At 43.1% G+C, this 21,437-nt stretch overlaps 2 protein-coding genes across 5 annotated transcripts; both read left to right on the top strand.

The window, feature by feature from the left end:
• Positions 1-45: 45 nt before the first annotated feature.
• Positions 46-8,393, top strand: LOC110487875 (tRNA selenocysteine 1-associated protein 1). Of its 4 annotated transcripts, none has more exons than XM_021559790.2 (9): positions 46-212; positions 530-627; positions 2,593-2,695; positions 2,982-3,034; positions 3,139-3,270; positions 3,534-3,650; positions 3,977-4,163; positions 7,692-7,725; positions 8,015-8,393. In XM_021559790.2, the coding sequence occupies exons 1-9, from the start codon at positions 189-191 to the stop codon at positions 8,173-8,175; spliced, it is 909 nt and encodes a 302-aa protein (XP_021415465.1). In that variant the 5' UTR covers positions 46-188; the 3' UTR covers positions 8,176-8,393. The 4 variants fall into 4 exon arrangements, with proteins under 4 accessions (XP_021415465.1, XP_021415466.1, XP_021415467.1 ...); XM_021559791.2 differs by having other exon boundaries at positions 47-212; positions 2,596-2,695; XM_021559792.2 differs by having other exon boundaries at positions 60-212; positions 518-627.
• Positions 8,394-8,913: 520 nt separating this feature from the next.
• stx12 (syntaxin 12) lies at positions 8,914-20,866 on the top strand. Its single transcript, XM_036970689.1, has 10 exons — positions 8,914-9,501; positions 12,175-12,352; positions 13,281-13,350; positions 14,333-14,432; positions 14,918-15,055; positions 15,165-15,208; positions 15,345-15,450; positions 15,775-15,847; positions 17,383-17,465; positions 19,063-20,866. Exons 2-10 carry the CDS (start codon positions 12,253-12,255, stop codon positions 19,153-19,155), a joined length of 807 nt encoding a protein of 268 aa, XP_036826584.1. The 5' UTR covers positions 8,914-9,501; positions 12,175-12,252; the 3' UTR covers positions 19,156-20,866.
• The last annotated feature ends 571 nt before the right edge of the window (positions 20,867-21,437 follow it).

A 21,437-nucleotide genomic window follows, 5' to 3' on the forward strand; every position in this document is an offset into this window, starting at 1 on the left:
TGGCACAAACAGATCTGGGACCAGGCTAGAGAGCAGTCAGTTGGACTTGTTTTCAAGGCGCCTGCGCAGAAACGTCCCTGTTGCCTCTTCCGACACGACACTTACAAGGGGCTGCATGTGTTATTTCGGGGATTAACAACTGTAAATGTAAAAACAATTAAATAAGGTTGACAACTACAGGTCTTAACATGAGCACGCTATGGATGGGAAACGTGAGTATCTCAAACCAGTTCAGTCGATATTTTTAACGCTTCAGGTTGTAGGTAAATTAGCTAGTTGAAGCTAAGTAGCTAGCTTCAACTTAAGTTGTTTGCTAGCATGCTAGCTAGTAGTAACATAACTAGCCACCTGACGTTAACTTAGTGTAGTGCTAAATCGGTTAACTTGCTGCAGATGGAACATTTTGACACATATTACTAACTAAACGCAGCAGTCTATAATATTTGCAAGGGACATGTGGTAGCTAACTCTTAGCTAAATTAACGTTAGCTAACCTTACCATGTTATGATAATGAAGTCTGTTTGTTAGTTGGAGCCCTACATGGACGAAAACTTCATAACCCGAGCCTTCGGCACTATGGGGGAGTTGGTGGTGAGTGTACGGATTATACGCAACAAGATGACCGGGTGAGTATTTTATCCATGATGTTTGACCCGAGTTAACTACACTAGCTCTCTAACCCCTTTCTCCTAACGTTACGTTAGGGGTTTTCGGCGATTATATTCGCCCACATTTGGCTCCATATGAACTACAAGTCCAACGTTGTTATAAACATTTGGGAAAGTTAACCATAGCTTTTAAACCGGTTTGCGAAACATTATGATATAACCTGTATCTTTCACATCAGAAATAACTCTTTCAAATAAAGATACTTACTGTAGCAGTTTTGCACATATCCACAAGCTGTGTGTGCCTCCAGTTGACAACCACACTTACTCCCCACTTACACACAGGTGGTCGGAGCATGCTAGATAGCTAATTAGCACAGGTAGCCACCTATGTCTTCTGTCTGGCATCCGTAAACAAGCAATGAGATATGGCCTTGGGGGAACCCTAATCCTATAAAAGTGTGTACTGTGTAGTAATTAGCGTTCTTATTTTTGGGAAATGTATTTGGGAGCATGGTCTGTAGGCCTTTTATAATAGGCATTTTGACTGTTGTATTAGTGAATTCCACTCTATGTAGGCTTGTTGTAGCCATTTGCGTTGCACAACTTCATCACACAGAGGTTATATCCATATTGATATATGAGACAAAACAAAACATGTCTTGGGTGAAATCGTTACAGGGTCACTACCTAAACTAATTTTTATTGGCAGATATGTTTTCCCTATCAGCCAATGCATGTGCTGCTGCAACAATTGTTTCAAATTTATTTAGAGTGTGATCAAGGGTCACTTTTTTTGGGGGGGGGGGGGGGGGGGTAGCCTTCTGGTTAGAGCAGGGGTGGGAACTCCAGTTCTCGAGGGTCTGATTGGTGTCACACTCTTTCTCCAATCCCTAGCAAACACGCCTGATTAATCAAATGTAGGTGATTATTGGAGTCAGGTGTGTTAGCTGGGGCTGGGGAAAAACTGTGACACCAATCAGGCCCTAGAGGACTGGAATTGCCCAGGCCTGGGTTAGAGCATTGGGCCAGTAACCGTAAGGTTCCTAGATTGAATCCCTGAGCTGACAAGGTAAAAATCTGTCATTCTGCCCTTGAACAAGGCAGTTAACCCACTGTTCCAAGGCTGTCACAATGAGGTAATGAGGGTGGAAGAGATGAGGGTGGAATGAGGGTGAGGGTGGAAGAGAGGAGAGGAGCAGGATGGTGGAGAGGAGGATGGTGAGGGTAGAGGAGAGGAGGATGGTGAGGGTAGAGGAGAGGAGGAGGAGGATGGTGAGGGTAGAGGAGGAGGAGGATGGTGGAGAGGAGGATGGTGAGGGTAGAGGAGAGAAGTATGGTGGAGAGGAGGATGGTGATGAGGGTGGAAGAGAGGAGGGTGGTGAGGGTATGAGACTGACTTGCCTAGTTAAATAAAGGTTAAGTAAAAAAAAGGGGAGCCTTATAATAAAAACAGTTATAAAATTATTCTGCAAGACACCAGTACCCAAAGTGATTGCCTACAAGTTGAAGTCCTAGGGTGCTCGGCCCTCAGTTTCCTTTAGTCCACGATCAGCACCTTTTCTCTTGCTCACCTGGAGGGAGAGGTTGTTGTCCTGGCACCACCACCATTTCCTCCCTATAGGCTGTCACGTCGTCGGTGTTCAGGCCTACCACTGCTGTGTTGTCAGCAAACTTAATAATGAATAATGATGTTTGAGTAAACGCCCCGGGGGACTTAGCACACACCCCTGTGGGGCCCCATGTTGAAGGTCTGTGTGGCGTACGTGTTGTTGCCTACCCGCACCACCTGGGGGCGACCCGGTTGCAGAGAGAGTCCTGAGCTTTTGTGCCTTTGACATGACAAGGAGTGGCACGAGGGCACAAACAGGCTGGTACCCAGGCTAGCACCATTGTATTATAGCTACACACCATACACAGTTTAAAAATCCATCCTTTGAATGCAACATTGGACTGATATCCCTTCTCTGTGTTGCTCTTCAGTAGGGGTGCAGCAGGCTACTGCTTCGTGGAGCTGACGGATGAAGCCACAGCTGAGAGGTGTCTTCGTAAAGTCAATGGAAAAGCACTGCCAGGAGCCACACCGGTAAATATACCGTTTTAACAAGGCTGCTTGGATGTTATGAATTCCATTTTGCATCCCAAATGGCACCCTATTCATCCCCATAAAATAGTACACTACTTTTGACCCGGGCCCCAGTGGAAATGCAGACCTAGATTGTATCAGTTTATACATCATGCTTTTTGGTAGCCTGAGACAAAACAAGATATTTATGCGATTTGCCTCATTAGCGCTTGTTGTATAAATGAATGCATATTGTCATGATATTGTAAATTAGCATTTCACCGGAAGCCTTTTTTGTACTTCACAGCCCAGAAGATTTAAATTAAACCGGGCCACTTTTGGGAAGCAAGGAGAAAGCAGGTATATCAACCAGCTTGGTTGAGATATGTGTCTCATATGTCATGAGATGCCATATAGAGACATTGGAAATGAACACACAACTCCCCCCCTTCTCTTTGCTACAGTCCACTCTATTCTCTGTTTGTTGGGGATCTCACACCTGAAGTGGATGACGGGATGCTGTACGAGTTCTTCTACAACCGCTATCCATCCTGTCGTGGGGGGAAGGTGGTGCTGGATGGCACGGGGAACTCCAAGTGAGTCCAGTAGGATGTTATAATCCCTAATAGAAGGGTTTCAATATATCAAGGTTGATGTGATCTAATAGGATGTGAATACAATTTATACGGCCATTTCCAAAACGTCATCTGTTACTCTTCCACGACTATTTATAAGAGTCACTACTTCTACACTAACCATTTTAAATGTCTTAACTTCTTCCACTACCCCAAAAAGAATATTCACAGACGAAGCTAGTTGTTTACTTGTATACTTGTCTGAACGTTTCTCTTGTTTCCAGGGGTTGTGGGTTTGTCCAGTTCCCAGACCAGAGGCTTCAAAAGCTGGCCCTGGAGGAGTGTCAGGGAGCGGTGGGGCTTGGGAGCAAGCCCCTACGACTGAGCCTAGCTGCTAACAAGTCAGTTTTACTTCAGTTCTTACTGTTACTGTGTTATAAGCCATCTCCAGACATGGTGTGTATATGCCATTCGAAAAACCAGGGTTGTAGCATAACCCATTCAGTTTCCAAACCACCTTTTTTTTTATAGCCTTTAAAACTGTAGCTATATTTCCAACATAATATTTGACTATTCCCCTTGTTAGTCAGATTTTGCAACGCGCTCATGAAGACCTGAGCAGAGAGTATCTTTCCCCAAAATAATAGTTTTTCAACTCATGAAGATATGGGTTTTTAATAATCACTGTCAGATGCCTCGGTTACCAATAATTTTCTCTCACTCACAGAACTAGGCATAATCAATCAGACAACAGGGGGTGGGGGTCACATGGAGGAGGCTACAGACACAACCAGCAACAATACAATCAACAGTCATATGGTGGTGGATGGGGCTCTTGGGGCTACGACCAGAATGGAGGCAACTATGGCGGCTACAACTACAACCAGTATGATTACACACAGAATTTTGCACAGGTAAGATTGCTGCCCTGCTTCCCCTTCACTGGTGATATGTTTACATAGCTCAACGTCACCTTTACTAGTGATGGCAAGATTACTCTGACAGACATGGCAGCTCTGCTTCTAGCTCCTTAGCAACTTTGCAGTATTTTGTTTTTTGGTGTGTCATTTCTTACATTATTAGCCCAGAAAGTTTTTTGTGTTATTACATACAGCTGGAAATAACTTTTTGATATCAGAGCGGGGGTAACTCACCAGCATTACAACCTGGAATACGACATTACCGAATTGAATCCTTTGTTCGTAACCCCCGGGGCAATTGGAACTTATTACAGAGGCTGCTCCAAAACATACCTGGCGAAGAAGAGGTATTCGGAGTGGACTTCTGCACACCATCCACCGCTAATGTTCACTCTCTGGACAAGTTGACGAGCTCAGGGCGAGGATATCCTTTCAGAGAGACATCAGGGTCTGTAACAAATTTTACGGAATCATGGCTCTCTGGATATACTGTCCCTGTCCATACAGCCAGCTGGGTTCTCGGTACATTGCGCAGAAAGGAATAAAGAACTCTCCGGGAAGGAGGAGGGCAGGGGTGTATGTTTCATGATTAACTACTCAAATGCCGACTGTATTACCTCCCAAGATAATTATCTTTGGTTATAGTCACAGTCGTGTATATTCCCCCTCATGCCGATTCCATGGCGGCCCTCATGGAACTACACTGGACTTTGTGCAAACTGGAAACCACATATCCTGAGGCCACATTTATTGTAGCTGGGGATTTTAGCAAAGCACATTAGAAGAAAACGCAACCAAAGATTTATCAACACATTGACTGTAGTACTCGCGCTGCTAAAACACTTGACCACTGCTACTCCAACTTCCGGGATGCCTACAAGGCCCTCCCCTGCTCTCCCTTCGGCAAATCAGATCATGGCTCGATTTTGCTCATCCCTTCCTATAGGCAGAAACTCAAACAGGAAGTACCTGTGCTAAGGTCTGTTCAACGCTGGTCTGGCCAATCGGAATCCATGCGTCACGATTGTTTTGATCACGCGGACTGGGATATGTTCCTGGGAGCCTCTGAGAAGAACATTGACATATACACTGACTGGGTTCACCCAAATCAGAAACCGTGGATAGATGGAGGCATTCGCGTGAACCACTGCATTTAACCATGGCAAGGTGACTGGGAATATGTTTGAATACAAGCAGTGTAGTTATTCCCTCCGTAAGGCAATCAAACAAGCAAAACGTCAGTATAGAAACAAAGTGGAGTCGCAATTCAACGGCTCAGACACGAGACGTATGTGGGTCTACAGACGATCACGGATTACAAAGGGTAACCCGGCCACGTCGCGGACACTGGCGTCTTGCTTCCGGACTAGCTAAACACCTTCTTCTCTCGCTTTGAGGATAACACAGTGCCACTGACGTGGCGTGCTCCAAAGGACTGTGGGCTCTCGTTCTCTGTGGCCGAAGTGAGTAAGATATTTAAACATGTTAACCCTTGCAAGGCTCCCGGCCCAGACAACATCCCTAGCCACGTCCTAAGAGCATGCACAGACCAGACCAGACAACTATAGTTTTGGCAAGTCAGTTAGGACATCTACTTTGTGCATGACACAAGTAGTATTTCCAACAATTGTTTACAGACAATATTATTTCACTTACAATTCACTGTATCCCAATTCCAGTGGGTCAGAAGTTTACATACACTATGTTGACTGTGTCTGTAAACAGCTTGGAAAATTACAGAAAATGATGTCATGGCTTTAGACTCAAATGACGTCAATTAGCCTATTGGAGGTTTACCTGTGGATGTATTTCAAGGCCTACCTTCAAACTCAGTGCCTCTTTGCCTGATATCATGGGAAAATCAAAAGAAATCAGCCAAGACCTCAGAAAAAAGACTGTAGACCTCCACAAGTCTGATTCATCCTTGGGAGCAATTTCCAAACACCTGAAGGTACTACGTTCATCTTTACAAACAATAGTACGCAAGTATAAACACCATGGGACCACACAGCCGTCATACCGCTCAGGAAGGAGACGCGTTCTGTGTCCTAGAGATGAATGTACTTTGGTGTGAAAAGTGCATATCAATCCCAGAATAACAGCAAAGGACCTTGTGAAGATGCTGGAGGAAACGGGTACAAAAGTATCTATATCCACAGTAAAACGAGTCCTTTATCGACATAACCTGAAAGACCGCTCAGCAACGAAGAAGCCACTGTTCCAAAACCGCCATTTTTAAAAAGCCAGACTACAGTTTGCAACTACACATGGGGACAAAGATTGTACTTTTTGGAGAAATGTCCTCTGGTCTGATGAAACAAAAATAGAATTGTTTGGCAATAATGACCATCGTTGTGTTTGGAGGAAAAAGGGGGAGGCTTGCAAGCTGAAGAACACCATTCCAACTGTGAAGCACGGGGGTGGCAGCATCATGTTGTGGGGATGCTTTGCTGCAGGTAGGACTGGTGCACTTCACAAAATAGATAGCATCATGTGGTTGGAAAATAACATGGAGACATTGAAGCAACATCTCAAGACATCAGTCAGGAAGATAAAGCTTGGACGCAAATGGGCCTTCCAAATGGACAATGACCCCAAGCATACTTCCAAAGTTGTGGCAAAATGGCTTAAGGACAATAAAGTCAAGGTATTGGAGTGGCCATCACAAAGCCCTGACCTCAATCCCATACAAAATGTGTGGGCAGAACTGAAAAAGCGTGTGTGGGCAAGGAGGCCGACAAACCTGACTCGGTTACACAAGCTCTGTCAGGAGGAATGGCCCAAAATTCCCCCAACTTATTGTGGGAAGCTTGTGGAAGGCTACCCTAAACGTTTGACCCAAGTTAAACAATTTAAAGGCAATGCTACCAAATACTAATTGAGTGCATGTAAACTTCTGACCCACTGGGAGTGTAATGAAAGAAATAAAAGCTGAAATAAATGATTTTCTCCTATTATTCTGACATTTCACATTTTAAGTTAAGTGGTGATTCTAACTGACCTAAGACGAGGAATTTCTACTAGGATTGATTGTCAGAAATTGTGAAACTGAGTTTAAATGTATTTGGCTACTGTGTATGTAATCTTCCGACTTCAACTGTACGTACACATGGAATCACTGTTCACTTTAATAATGAAACACTAGTCACTAAACTAATGTTTACATACTGCTTTACTCATTTCATATGTAGTCTACTGTATTTTAGTCAATGTCACTCCGACATTGCTCGTTCTTATATATATATATATATATATATATATATTATCCATTATTTTACTTTAGATTTGTGTATTGTTGTGAATTTTTAGATATTACTGCACTGTTGGAGCACAAGTGTTTTGCTACACCCGCAATAACATCTGCAAAATATGTGCATGTGACCAATACAATTTGATTTGGTTTGTTACGTAGCTCAACGTCACTACAACTTCTTAGACAATATTGACACCTGAATGCATTGTCATTTCCTTCGTGTTTTCAATATACTCTATTTTATTAACCAACTCATTTAACATTTTCAGGAAAATGAAGCTGTTGAAGAGGATGGTCTGGAAGGTAGGTGTTATTTTTTTGTTGTTCCTACTTGTTTTTCTCCAGACTTTTGTGGCCTATTATCTAAAAGTCTCTTGATGACATTGACTTGCTGACATTGAGGTGTTTCATAATGAACTTAGATTGATATCCTGCATGTTCCGAGGGTTTACCAGTGTATATGGAATGTAGCGGAGTCAGACTTGTGCTCCTCCTTGGTCTAATGGTTAAGGCGTTCGTTTCACGAGCAGGAGACTGGGGTTGTTGACATCAGTCAACAAATAATCACAGCCAGCCTTTTCCTCCATTGTAGATCCTAACCCAGAGCTGGATGTGTTGGAAGCCAACAGGAAGTTTATGGAACACAGTGAGGAACTGTATGATGCCCTTATCCAGTGCCACTGGCAACCCTTGGAATCCTCAGAACAAGCATTTGGAACCACGAGTAGCCTTCCAGAACCTGTCTACTGTTGAGGCGTACAATGGAATGGCAATATCCTCTTTTGCCATGTTCTTTGGTCTTTCATATTATATTCTGTAAATGTTTGATCATGGAAAGGTTAAAGACAAATCCCCAGTCCTTGGCCATAACTGCCATTTGCTTTACAATACTTTTTTATTTTATTTTTTTTTTTAATTGACAAGCGTTTTATTTTGTGTATCTTTATTAAAAGTCATGCTGTGCCTAAGAATAAGCTTCCTGTTTCCATTTGTTATGCTTCGCTAAACTGCACAGAAGAATGTATTCCAAATGGGACCCTATTCTCTATTCTAGTGCAGCACTACTTTTAGCTAGGGCCTAAAAGTAGTTAGGTCAAAAGTATTGCACTATATAAGGAATAGAGTGCCATTTGGGACATCATTTTTCTCAATTGAGTAATTGTGTAATCTGCTATGTTAAACTGCCTTCTGTCTGTTTCCATATGCGTTTGTAAAGATGGAGTAAACGTGTATGTATCATGTTGCCAGGTAGAGATGTCTTATAAAATGACCCAACCAAAATTAAAGGAGGAGTAGCCGCTAGGCTACCCTGGGGCAGCAGTAACCGAAAGGTTTCATGTTCAAATCCCCGAGCTGACAAGGTACAAATCTGTCATTTTGCCCCTGAACTGGCAGTTAACCCACTGTTCCTAGGCCGTCATTGAAAATAAGAATTTGTTCTGAACTGACTTGCCTAGTTAAATAAAGGTAAAATAAATTAAAAATGTAAAGTCTCATAGACTGGGGAGAGTTTAGCCAGGTACAACGTTATGGAACGCTGCGGATGGCATGAATAGAGTGGACATGATTCCTTATTCTACATGTCAGAGGCATGATGGTTTTATTTTTCTATCTGTGTGTTCTCTAACGTTGTGTACTGCTAAATGTGCCCCAGTCTCTGTTGAGCAAAGTGAGAGCGCTGGTTTCATCAGCAGAAAACCACGAGTCACAAGGTTTCCCAGTGACTGAAAGGGAGGGACGGGATGCCAATTGAATGAATCCCACGCTGGACAGGATTTGAGATCATATTTTGCATGACTAAGCCTACTCTTGAGTTTGTTTAGTTTCTGAATACCATTTTGTAGGGAATCGTCTTCTGCCCCCGATTGAAAGTTGTAAAACGCGGCAATTTTTTTTAACAATATGTACGTTAATGTTTTTATTTTAATTACTCTTATTTATTACTGTTGGCGCCACCCAAAGGTTGTTTTTTTAATGTACGCAATGACGTCATTTGACAGTTTTGGGAGGCTAGCTTCTTGACGGAGGAACAAAGTGAAAGCACAGCGGATGTTTTATGTGCAACAGCCTACTAAACAAGTAAGATTGGGTTATTTTTTCAGTTTAAACCTGCGTTAATGTTTAACTCGCTGTTTGAAATAAAAAAAAGTCACATTTTGTTGACAAGCGTCTACAATTTGCTGGGAGCCGAGTAACGCATCTGATGTCTTTGTGCTAACGATTAGCATTGAAGCTAGCTAGCTAGCGCGGCTATTTTCAACGTCATCAGAGCAGGCCTGTCTGTGTAAGCAATACAACTCCCAATTAAATTATACAATTTGGAAACATTCATTAACTTTGTATTAAACAGCTGTTTTGTGGAAAGCCAGTTAGCTTGCAAGCAAGCTACATAACTTTAGCTGTAAATCATCTAGCAAGCCAACTAGCTAGCAGCCATAACATTAGTTAAATTCGGAAGAAAAACCCGACTGCAACGAGGGCTAAATCTCGCTTGTGGTCTATTTAATAGCTTACCTACTCAATATCTGGCTAGGTAGTTATGTGGCAGTCTGATGTTTTGGGAGTGAGAAACTGCTATTTCAAAATAGTGTGTCACTCAATACACTGTCGGATTTGCTACTGTGTGACCTGGCACTTTGTGTTTGTTCCCTGGAACTCTCCTGTCTAAAAGCTTGTGGAAGAGAAAATCGATTAAACCAATGATTGTCCTAAATGGCTAGATAGTGTTTGCTACTATGTGTATTTGAGCTGCTCCGGATGGATCGTGAAATAAGTGTGTGGAGTCATTACCTTTTAAATCATACTTAACACTCAAATAAAATATATTTATAAAGCCCCTTTTACATACATTTGTGACAGCACTTCTCTCCAGTTATGACTAGGCATTTAGCTGTTAATATGTAACTTGTGACACTTTGTAATAGGCCTATCTTAGGACAAACCTGACTGATACGTTTGATAATAGTTCTTACACTACTTGGACAAAAGTGTGTGGACACCTGCTTGTCGAACATCTCATTTAAAAAAAACATGGGCATTAATATGGAGTTGGTCTCCTCTTTGCTGCTGTAACAGACTCCACTTTTCAGGGAAGGCTTTCCACTGGATGTTGGAACATTGCTGCAGGGACTTGCTTCCATTCAGCCACGAGCATTAGAGAGGTCGGGCACTGATGGGCGATTAGACCTGGCTCGCAGTTGGCGTTCCAATTTGTCCTGATGGTCTTGAGGTCAGGGCTCTGTGCAGTCAAGTAAAATTCTTCCATACCGATCTGTAACGATATCTATATTGGTATGAAAGGGCCTTCCCCAAACTGTTGCCACAAAGTTGGAAGCCCAGAATCATCAAGAATGTCATTGTTTGCTGTAGATTTCCTTTCACATGAACTAAGGAGCCTAGCCCGAACCATGAAAAACAGCTCCAGACCATTATCCCTACACCAAACTTTACAGTTGTTTACACCAGTACTATGCATTGGTGCAGGTACCGTTCTCCTGGCATCCGCCAAACCCAGATTTGTCCTTCGGACTGCCAGATGGTGAAGCGTGATTCATCACTCCAGAGAATGCTTTTCCACTGCTCCAGAGTCCAGTGGCGGCGAGCTTTACACCACTCCAGCCGATGCTTGGTGAACTTTGGCCTGTGTGCAGATGCTCGGCTATTGAAACTAATTTCATGAAGCTCCCTATGTGGGCTGACTCTGCTTCCAGAGTCAGTTTGGAACTCGGTAGTAAGTGTTGCAACCGAAGACAGAATTTTTACATGCTTCAGCACTCAGCGGTCCTGTTGTGTGAGCTTGAGTGGCCTACCACTTCGCAGCTAAGCTGTTGTTGCTCCAACTTACAGTTGACCGGGGCAGCTATAGCAGGGCAGAAATTTGACGAACTGACTTGTTGGAGTGCTGCAGAGATGGTTGTCCTTCTGGATGGTTCTCCCATCTCCACAGAGTAACTCAGGAGCCCTGTCAGAGTGACCATCGGATTATTGGTCAACTCCCTGACCAAGACCCTTCTCCCCCGACTGCTCAGTTTAGCCGGGCGGCCAGCACTAGGAAGAGTCTTGGTGGTTCCAAACTTCTTCCATTTAAGTATGATGGAGGCCACTGTGTTCTTGGAGAACTTCAATGCTGCAGAAATGTTTTGGCACCCTTCCCCAGATCTGTGCCTCGACACAATCTTGTTACGGAGCTCAACCGACAATTCCTTCGACCTCATGTCTTGGTTTTTGTTCTGACATGCACTGTCAACTGTGGGACCTTTTATATAGACAGGTTGTATGCCTTTCCAAATCATGTCCAATCAATTGAATTTACCACAGTTGGACTCCGATCAAGTTATAGAAACATCTCAAGGATTATCAATGGAAACAGGATGCACCTGAGCTCAATTTCGAGTCTCATATGAAAGGGTCTGAATACTTATGTAAATGTATTTCTTTTATTTTTTATATATATATATGTAAACAAAAAATAAATTAAAATAATGACGTTTTTTTTGCTTTGTCATTATGGGGTATTGTGTGTAAATTGATGAGGAAAATAAGTTATTTCATCCTTTTTAGAATAAGGCTGTAATATAACAAAGTTGGGGAAGGGGTCTGAATACTTTCCGAATGCACTATATAGTGGACATCATGCTCTATTCTCCATTATTAACAGCTGGATAGGATTTTTTTGGGCTGTGTCCCAAATTGCACCCTCTGTATATCTCTGTCTTGATAACAAAACTTTTAAACGACTTCTTCCTCTCCCAGAGTTTTCCCAATACACCTGCCACGCAACCACCCAACAGTCTTCACCGTGAGACCTAAGAGGACGCCACACTGGCAGCAATGTCTTACAGTAAAGCAGACAGCTATCGCACCCAGCCACGGGACTCCAATACCCTCATCCAGACATGCAGCTCAAACATCCAGAAGATCACACAGAACAGTAAGTAATTGCTGCAGAAAGAGAAGAGTTGATGTGATGAAGATAATTCAGTCAGTACTTTAATGATCAATACATGATGTATTCTATAGCCTACATCAGGGCTGCCCGACCCTCTTCCTGGAGATCTACTGTCCCTGTAGGTTTTCAGTCTTAACCCTCTTCCTGGAGATCTACTGTCCTGTAGGTTTTCAGTCCAACCCTCTTCCTGGAGATCTACTGTCCTGTAGGTTTTCAGTCCAACCCTCTTCCTGGAGATCTACTGTCCTGTAGGTTTTCAGTCCAACCCTCTTCCTGGAGATCTACTGTCCTGTAGGTTTTCAGTCCAACCCTCTTCCTGGAGATCTACTGTCCTGTAGGTTTTCAGTCCAACCCTCTTCCTGGAGATCTACTGTCCTGTAGGTTCAGTCCAACCCTCTTCCTGGAGATCTACTGTCCTGTAGGTTTTCAGTCCAACCCTAATTTAGCATATCTGATTCAGCTAGTTAAGGTCTTGTTGAGCAGCTAATTAGTAGAATCAGGTGTGTTAAATTAGGGTTGGACTGAAAACCCACAAGACTATAGATCACCAGGAAGAGGGTTGGACTGAAAACCCACAAGACTATAGATCACCAGGAAGAAGGTTGGACTGAAAACCCACAAGACTATAGATCACCAGGAAGAGGGTTGGACTGAAAACCTACAAGACTATAGATCACCAGGAAGAGGGTTGGACTGAAAACCTACAAGACTATAGATCACCAGGAAGAGGGTTGGACTGAAAACCTACAAGACTATAGATCACCAGGAAGAGGGTTGGACTGAAAACCCACAAGACTATAGATCACCAGGAAGAAGGTTGGACTGAACTTACAGGACAGTAGATCACCAGGAAGAGGGTTAGGCAGCCCTGGCCTACAGTTTAGAGAATGTACGTCTTCTCTCTTCCCAGCTGCTCAGATAAAGAGCATGGTGACTCAGCTGGGGACGAGGCAAGACACAAGCGAACTGCAGGACCGTCTGTAAGTATTCTCAAAATGTTTTGCTTGTACATACGCTGATAAACGTATTAATGTACATACAGTACTAGTCAAGTTTGGACACACCTACTCATTCCAGGTTTTTTTCTTTATTTTTACTATTTTCTACATTGTAAAATAATAGTGAAGACATCAAAACTATGAAATAGCACATATGGAATCATGTAGTAACCAAAAAAGTGTTAAACAAATCAAAATATGTTATGTTTGAGATGATTAAAAGTAGCCACCCTTTGCCTTGATGACAGCTTTGCAGTCGCAAAACTCATCAAGGGCTATGATGAAACTGGCTCTCATGAGGACCGCCACAGGAAAGGAAGACCCAGAGTTACCTCTGCTGCAGAGGATAAGCTCATTCGAGTTACCAGCCTCAGAACTCAGAACTCAGAACAGACAATCTGCAGGACAATGACCCAAAACACACCTCCAGGCTGTGTAAGGGCTATTTGACCAAGAAGGAGAATGATGGAGTGCTGCATCAGTTGACCTGGCGTCCACAATCACCTGGCCTCAACCCAATTGAGATGGTTTGGGATGAGTTGGACCACAGAGGGAAGGAAAAGCAGCCAACAAGTGCTCAGCATATGTGGGAGCTCCTTCACGACTGTTGAAAAAAAAAAAGCATTCCAGGTGATGCTGGTTGAGAGAATGCCAAGTGTGTGCAAAGCTGTCATCAAGGCAAAGGGTGGCTACTTTGAAGAATCTAAAATATATTTTGATTTGTTTCTTTTTTTGGGTTACTACATAATTCCATATGTGTTATTTCATATTTGTTGTCTTCACTATTATAGTAAAATAAAGAAAAACCCTTGACTGAGTAGGTGAGTGCAAACTTTTGACTGGTAATTTACTTACGTGATACACTGACTAACTTGTTGTGTGCTGTATACAGAACAGTGTGTGTGTGTGTTCTATGTTTCTCCCTGAGAGTTTAGTATCTCCCTTACTGTTCATGTTCTCTCAGGCAGCACATACAGCACTTTACAAACCAGCTGGCCAAGGAGACCAACAAGCACCTGAAAGACCTGGGCTCCGTCTCACTATCTTCAGCACCTTCCGAGCAGGTTTGTGTGTGGGACGGACATCCCAACAATGACAATGGGAGTTCCTTGAGTAACCTTTTGTGTGTTTGAATGGCTCCAGGTTGAAGTTTCCCATAGGTACAGATCTAGCATCCCCTCTTCCCCGGTCCTAACCTTAACCGTTAGTGAAGGAAATGCAAAACTGACCCAAGATCTAGGGGGGAACTCTGTGCCTAGGGGAGGGAACTCTGTGCCTGGGGGGAGGGGGGAACTCAGTGCCTGGGGGGAGGGGGCGAACTCGGTGCCTGGGGGGAGGGGGCGAACTCGGTGCCTGGGGGGAGGGGGCGAACTCGGTGCCTGGGGGGAGGGGGCGAACTCGGTGCCTGGGGGGAGGGGGCGAACTCTGTGCCTGGGGGGAGGGGGGGAACTCGGTGCCTGGGGGGGGGGGGGGACTCGGTGACAGTGACAACCGCTTGACAGGGACAATGTGTTTGAATGACCCATTTCTTCTTCTTCTCAACCCACAGAGGCAACAGAAGATCCAGAAGGACCGGCTGATGAATGATTTCTCCGCTGCCCTCAACAACTTCCAGGCCGTACAGCGCCAGGCAGCACAGAAGGAGAAGGAGTCTGTGGCCAGAGCCAGAGCTGGTTCCCGTCTCTCTGTAAGGCTTTGAAAATACAGATAGAACAATGGCTGGAATGCTGAGTATCATACCATTGGCAGGTTTTCTATGATCAAACTTCAAGTAATGTCTGGTTCCTCTCTGTCAGGCTGAAGATGGTGCCTCTGAGGAACAGCTCGTGTCTTTTGATAAGTAGGTTCAAGCTTCTCTCTCTGAGGAGGATGTTTTGATACTTCTCTACTCCAGGATATGGTGCCTGGTTTCTTACATATTGTTTGTATCTCCTTCTCTCCATACAAGTGTTTCTTCGCTCTTTCTTTTTTTGTAGCCAAGAAGATTGGGGTCAGACAACCACACAGACGACAGAGGAGGCCATAACAGAAGAGGACTTGGAGCTTATCAAGGAGAGAGAGACCAACATCAGACAGCTGGAGGTCAGTCTGTTTCTCTCTGCTCATCACATTTATATTTTATTTAACTAGGCAAGTCAGTTAAGAACAAATTCTTATTTTACAATGACTGCCTCCCCGGCCAAACCCTAACACGGGCGACGTTGGGCCATTTGTGCGCCGCCCTATGGCGCTCCCAAACACGTCCGGTTGTAATACAGCCTGGATTCGAACCAGGGTGTCTGTAGTGACGCCTCTAGCACTGAGATGCAGTGCCTTAGACCGCTGCGCCACTCGGGAGCACAAGGAATTGAGTTATGTGTTATTTCAGCGTTGCCTTTTTTATTGAGTTATATTGTGTCATTTCAGTCGGACATCTTGGATGTGAACCAGATCTTCAAGGATCTAGCAGTGATGATCCATGATCAGGGAGAGATGATTGGTGAGTCCCATCACTGTTGTAGTACTGGAGTACAGTGCCCAATCAGTTACTTCCTTCATAAAAACCACGCCTCTGAAACATGATTTGAACTCTCTAAAAAAAATAATAACTGAATTATCTGTATTATAATATTTATACCCCTTGACTTATTCCACATTTTGTTGTTGCGGCCTGAATTCAAAATTATTAAATATATATATTTTCTCACCCATCTACACACAATACCCCATAATGGCAAAATGAAAACATGTTTTTAGAAATTGTAGAAAATGTATTAAAAATGAAATGCATAAGTATCTAATTTACATGAATACATAATAATTAATTTATCTTTCTGGGTAAAACATTTGCCCATTATTCTTTAAAAATAAAGAATTATTCAACCTGCTGCTGAAAGGTGAATTCATCTCCCAGTGTCTGGTGGAAAGCAGACTGAACCAGGCTTTCCTCTAGGATTTTGTCTGTGCTTAGCTCCACTCTGTTTTTTTTTTTTTTATCCTGATAAATTCCTCAGTCCTTAACGATTACAAGCATTCCCATAACATGATGCAGCCACCACTGTGCTTGAAAATATGAAGAGTGATACTCAGTAATGTGTTGTGTTGGATTTGTCCCAAACATAACACTTTGTATTTTGGACAAAACGTGAATTGGTTTGCCACATTCTTTGCGATATTACTTTAGTGCCTTGTTGCAAACAGAATGGGTGTTTTGGAATATTTGTGTTCTATACAGGCTTCCTTCTTTTCACTCTTGTCAATTAGGTTAGTATTGTGGAGTAACTACAGTATTGTTGATCCATCCAGAGTTTTCGCCTATCACAGCCATTAAACTGTTTTAAAGTCACCATTGGCCTCATGGTGAATTCGCTGAGTGGTTTCCTTCCTCTCCGGCAACTGAGTTATGAAGGACGTCTATATGTCTGTAGTGACTGGGTGTATTGAAACATCATCCAAAGTGTAAATATTAACTTCACCATGCTCAAAGGGATATTATCCAATGTCTACTTTTTAATTTATTTTTTTATCCATCTACCATTAGATGCCCTTCTTGGCGGGGCATTGGTAAGCCTCCCTGGTGTTTGTGGTTGAATCTGGGTTTGAAATTCACTTCTCGACTGAGGGACCTTACAGAGATGAGGTAGTCATTCATAAATCGTGTTAAGCACAATTATTGCACACAGAGTGAGTCCATGCAACTTATGTGACTTGTTAAGCAATTTTTTTACTCCTGAACTTATTTAGGCTTGCCATAACAAAGGAGTTGAATACTTGTTGACTAAAGACATTTGTAAAAAATGTCAAAAAACATAATACCACTTTCACATGATGAGGTATTGTGTGTCCGTGACACAAAATCTAAATTGAATCCATTTTAAATTCAGGCTCTAACACAACAAAATGTGGAAAAAGTCAAGGGGTGTGACTACGTTCTGAAGGCACATATGTGTAAAAAAAAAAAAAAAATCTGGCGTACCTTATTAAGGCAGTAACAAGCTGAGCCAGTATGTCTGACCCTCTGTGTTTACACCACAGACAGCATAGAGGCCAACGTGGAGAGTGCTGAGGTCCACGTAGACCGAGGGACAGAACAGCTCCAGAGAGCCTCCTACTACCAGGTAAGGCTGAATATCACTGCGGCAGAGTAAGTGTGTGTCCGCTGCTAGCTAGCTAGCGATGACTGTCAACAAAATGAGGGAACCCATTACATTTCAATAGAAGGAAAGCGTCTCATGGCGAACTGAGTTTGAACAAAGTGTGAACAGAACATTAAGTTGACAAAAGCTGAACATGATGCAAATTCCAGGCGATATCACAGCACGATATATAATGGTGCAACTGACCAATCGAGGATCGTTATAGCTTCCAGCCCGTGCCTGATTGGCTGTTGATGCCATGGAGAAGTGGGTATACTCTAATTTTCAAAATGGCCTTCCCGGTGTAGGAAAGGGGCGTGGAAAAATTCGGAGAAACGGTGGCGTGTACTCTGAATGACCTAAATCATGGCATTGACCATGATATGGTCATGGACCATGATATCTAGAATGAAACAATAGGCTCAGCCCTTATGGCTGATACGTTAGGCTAAGGGATAAGCACAGAGTTCAGAATAGGACAAGCTTACCGACAGAGTCTGGGCTCGAATCCAGTCTCTCTGGTGGCACAGCGTTACATGAGAATGGGATACCCGAGGAGTTCCCGCACTTCACCTCAGCTAAAGGCTTGGATGCTACTCGCTGCTGAGATCAGCAACAAGCGCTTTGGTGGAGGAGAGTTATGGGTAACAAAACAAGGACTAGGCTACATTTCTATGCTAATATTACTGTTCTTGTATAACCTTTCTTCTTTATTTTTTCCAAAACAAAATACCCCCTTTTTCTCCTCAATTTCGTGGTATCCAATTGTTAGTAGTTACTGTCTTGTCTCATCGCTACAACTCCCGTACAGGCTCGGGAGAGACGAAGGTCGAGAGCCATGCATCCTCCGAAACACAAGCCGCACCAATGTGTCGGAGGAAACACTGTGCCCCTGGCGACCTGGTTAGCGTGCACCGCGCCCGGCCCTCCACAGGAGTCGCTAGTGCGCGATGAGACAAATCAAATGTATTTATATAGCCCTTCGTACATCAGCTGATATCTCAAAGTGCTGTACAGAAACCCAGCCTATTTAATATACAGTGGGAAGGGTGGCTACCTGTTCAAGTCAGGGCCTAAACCTCATAACCTGTCCCTTAAACTCTTCCGGTCCGTTGCTGAAGCCTTTGATCCGACTTTCGCCGGGTTCAACAAGCGCCGTGGCCACATTATCTACCCTGGGTGCCGAATAACATAACATTTTCACACCCATATATATATATATTGCCAAATATTTGACTGACTTGCATTTGTGTAGGCTACGTTGTTCATGATTGATTCGCCGTGTACCCTCCACCTACACTACTTTGATACACGTCAGTGGGGATTGAGGAGTGAGTGTACACAAAGCCCACTGAAAATATACAGCGTAATACCCTCCGCTACACCACTGAGCACGACCTAGCATGCTGTCGGTTTGCTGCTTTGGAAAAAAAAAAAGATCGGCCCGCATAGCGTTGAGCCGTCGAATCGATCGTTTCGTCACCAGTAACAGGTACCATGAAATGAATCGGTGCCATGATGTTTTCTGCACATCGACTGTCACCAACCTACCATCCCTCTGCTCTGTTTCTCCCCTTAGCAAAAGTCCCGTAAGAAGATGTGCATTCTGGCTATGGTCATGTCCATAGTACTGACCATACTAGGCATCATCATCTGGCAAGCCACCAAATGAGAAGAGAGACAGACAACCCTCCTCTCTTTCACATCTTTATTTATTTCATTCCCCCACCCAACCTGAAACACCAGCCCGGGATGGATCCCCTCCAACCTGAAACATCAGCCCGGGATGGATCCCCTCCAACCTGAAACACCAGCCCGGGATGGATCCCCTCCAACCTGAAACATCAGCCCGGGATGGATCCCCTCCAACCTGAAACACCAGCCCGGGATGGATCCCCTCCAACCTGAAACACCAGCCCGGGATGGATCCCCTCCAACCTGAAACACCAGCCCGGGATGGATCCCCTCCAACCTGAAACACCAGCCCGGGATGGATCCCCTCCAACCTGAAACATCAGCCCGGGATGGATCCCCTCCAACCTGAAACATCAGCCCGGGATGGATCCCCTCCAACCTGAAACACTAGCCCGGGATGGATCTCCTCCAACCTGAAACACTAGCCCGGGATGGATCCCCTCCAACATGAAACACCAGCCCGGGATGGATCCCCTCCAACCTGAAACATCAGCCCGGGATGGATCCCCTCCAACCTGAAACACCAGCCCGGGATGGATCCCCTCCAACCTGAAGCAATGCCCAGCTAGCTCACTGTTGCCAGGGTCAGGGGAGTGGCATCAGGGCAAAGGGATGGGTCTGGGATATGTAACCTGACACTCCCTACCTGAGCTCAAGGCCTCCAGCTAACCTCCTGTTTCATTTACCCTGAGACAAGGCAGTAGTATTTCTATTCAAATGAAGGAGAGTATTGGAGTAAAATGGGGCTGGAGAGTGTAAATTAATATAAAGATATTCTGTTTAATTCTACTTGTGATATTTACTACACTAACATTCATTGTATTTCCAAACACATAATACATAATTGTTGTTATATCATTGTTGATGAACTATTATATATCAAATGGGGACGGACACCGATATGGAAAAAAAATAAAACTGTTGTTTTTGTAAATTCATCTCTGGGTTTTGTAGGGAGATAAATGATTTTGGTAACCTGTACATTTCCTGCACCTTTCTGGTATGTAAAACAGTTTAGAGTGCCACACTCCATTCAAGTTATAGGAGAGGTTTCCTGAACACAGATTGAGCCTCGATGGCGATTCTGCATTGAGCTTGCATTTTAGTCCAGGACTAGTCTTAATCTGTGTCCAGGAAAACCACCTCATGGTCCTTATATTGCTCAGGTGAGATCAGGTTCTGATAGTGAACCTTTTTTTTTAAACTTTTTTTTAAAATCCAACTGTCTACATGATAATAACAAACTCTCTGGTCGTAATAAACACATTTTATTAACACTGTTGAAGAGCAAACCTCTTAGCAGTTTCCAAAATACAGATTAAGCTTCAAATGATTTGTAATTACGTTTCCGGCACCTTGACCATCCATCGGCTCAATAATAATAATTTTTTAAATCATTCCGCGGTTCAAATCTAGTTTATAATCCCTGTCGTAGATGGCGTTGACTGGATATGATGATCATAGTTGTTTATGTGCTGTAAAACTTCATTTATGACTGATGTTCTCGTTATGATGCAATTTTTTTTGTAATATATTACAATCTTGGACTACAAACCCATTATAATGACAATATTATATCTGTTAATTGCAACCATAGTTTTAAAAACAAAACAAAAGTAATTGTCAACCTGTTTTATTGATATCTATGGCTTCTATCAAATATGCTTAAATAAAAACTCTTAAATACACGTTCCTTTTTGTGAGACTTTTTTGTCATGACTTTTCCTTCCAAATAGACAATAGTGTAAATATAATCACTGTTTTACCTTGTAAAGCTGTTTTATATTTTTTGTATATCTTTTTATTATCCAACTTATAATTTTTATAATTTTTTTTCATATTTTAGGGGGTGGATCAGCTTGAATATTGTAGATTCCATCCAATGTAATTATCTGCAACATTTCTAATCCCCCATATATTTTTTTCGTAAATATTTTATTTATTTAACTAGGTAAGTCAATTAAGAACAAATTCTTATTTTCAATGACGGCCTAGGAACAGTGGGTTAACTGCCTTGTTCAGGGGCAGAACGGCAGATTTGTACCTTGTCGGCTCGGGGATTCGATCTTGCAACCTTTTGGTTACTAGTCCAACGCTCTAACCACTAGGCTACCTGCCGTAAATATATAAAATATATAGTTTCCTTTTATTATTTTCCCCTACACTTAGGTTTTTACTTCCAGCTTATACATACTATATATATTTTAGGAGCACAGTATATTTTACTTTAGTTAACTTGTTATTTTTTGTCCCATCCTG

Source organism: Oncorhynchus mykiss, chromosome 32 (genome assembly GCF_013265735.2).
Source record: "Oncorhynchus mykiss isolate Arlee chromosome 32, USDA_OmykA_1.1, whole genome shotgun sequence".
Taxonomy (NCBI): Eukaryota; Metazoa; Chordata; class Actinopteri; order Salmoniformes; family Salmonidae; genus Oncorhynchus; species Oncorhynchus mykiss.

What these genes read in the sequence shown, in the direction of transcription:
- LOC110487875 (XM_021559790.2), top strand. Translation starts at nt 189, where the DNA reads ATGAGCACGCTATGGATGGGAAAC. An exon ending in GGGAAGCAAGGAGAAAGCAG is followed by an intron (nt 3,035 to 3,138) that starts GTATATCAACCA and finishes TCTTTGCTACAG; the next exon opens with TCCACTCTATTCTCTGTTTG. An exon ending in CTGAGCCTAGCTGCTAACAA is followed by an intron (nt 3,651 to 3,976) that starts GTCAGTTTTACT and finishes TCTCACTCACAG; the next exon opens with AACTAGGCATAATCAATCAG.
- stx12 (XM_036970689.1), top strand. Translation starts at nt 12,253, where the DNA reads ATGTCTTACAGTAAAGCAGACAGCTATCGCACCCAGCCACGGGACTCC. An exon ending in CTTCAGCACCTTCCGAGCAG is followed by an intron (nt 14,433 to 14,917) that starts GTTTGTGTGTGG and finishes CTCAACCCACAG; the next exon opens with AGGCAACAGAAGATCCAGAA. An exon ending in AGAGAGCCTCCTACTACCAG is followed by an intron (nt 17,466 to 19,062) that starts GTAAGGCTGAAT and finishes TTCTCCCCTTAG; the next exon opens with CAAAAGTCCCGTAAGAAGAT.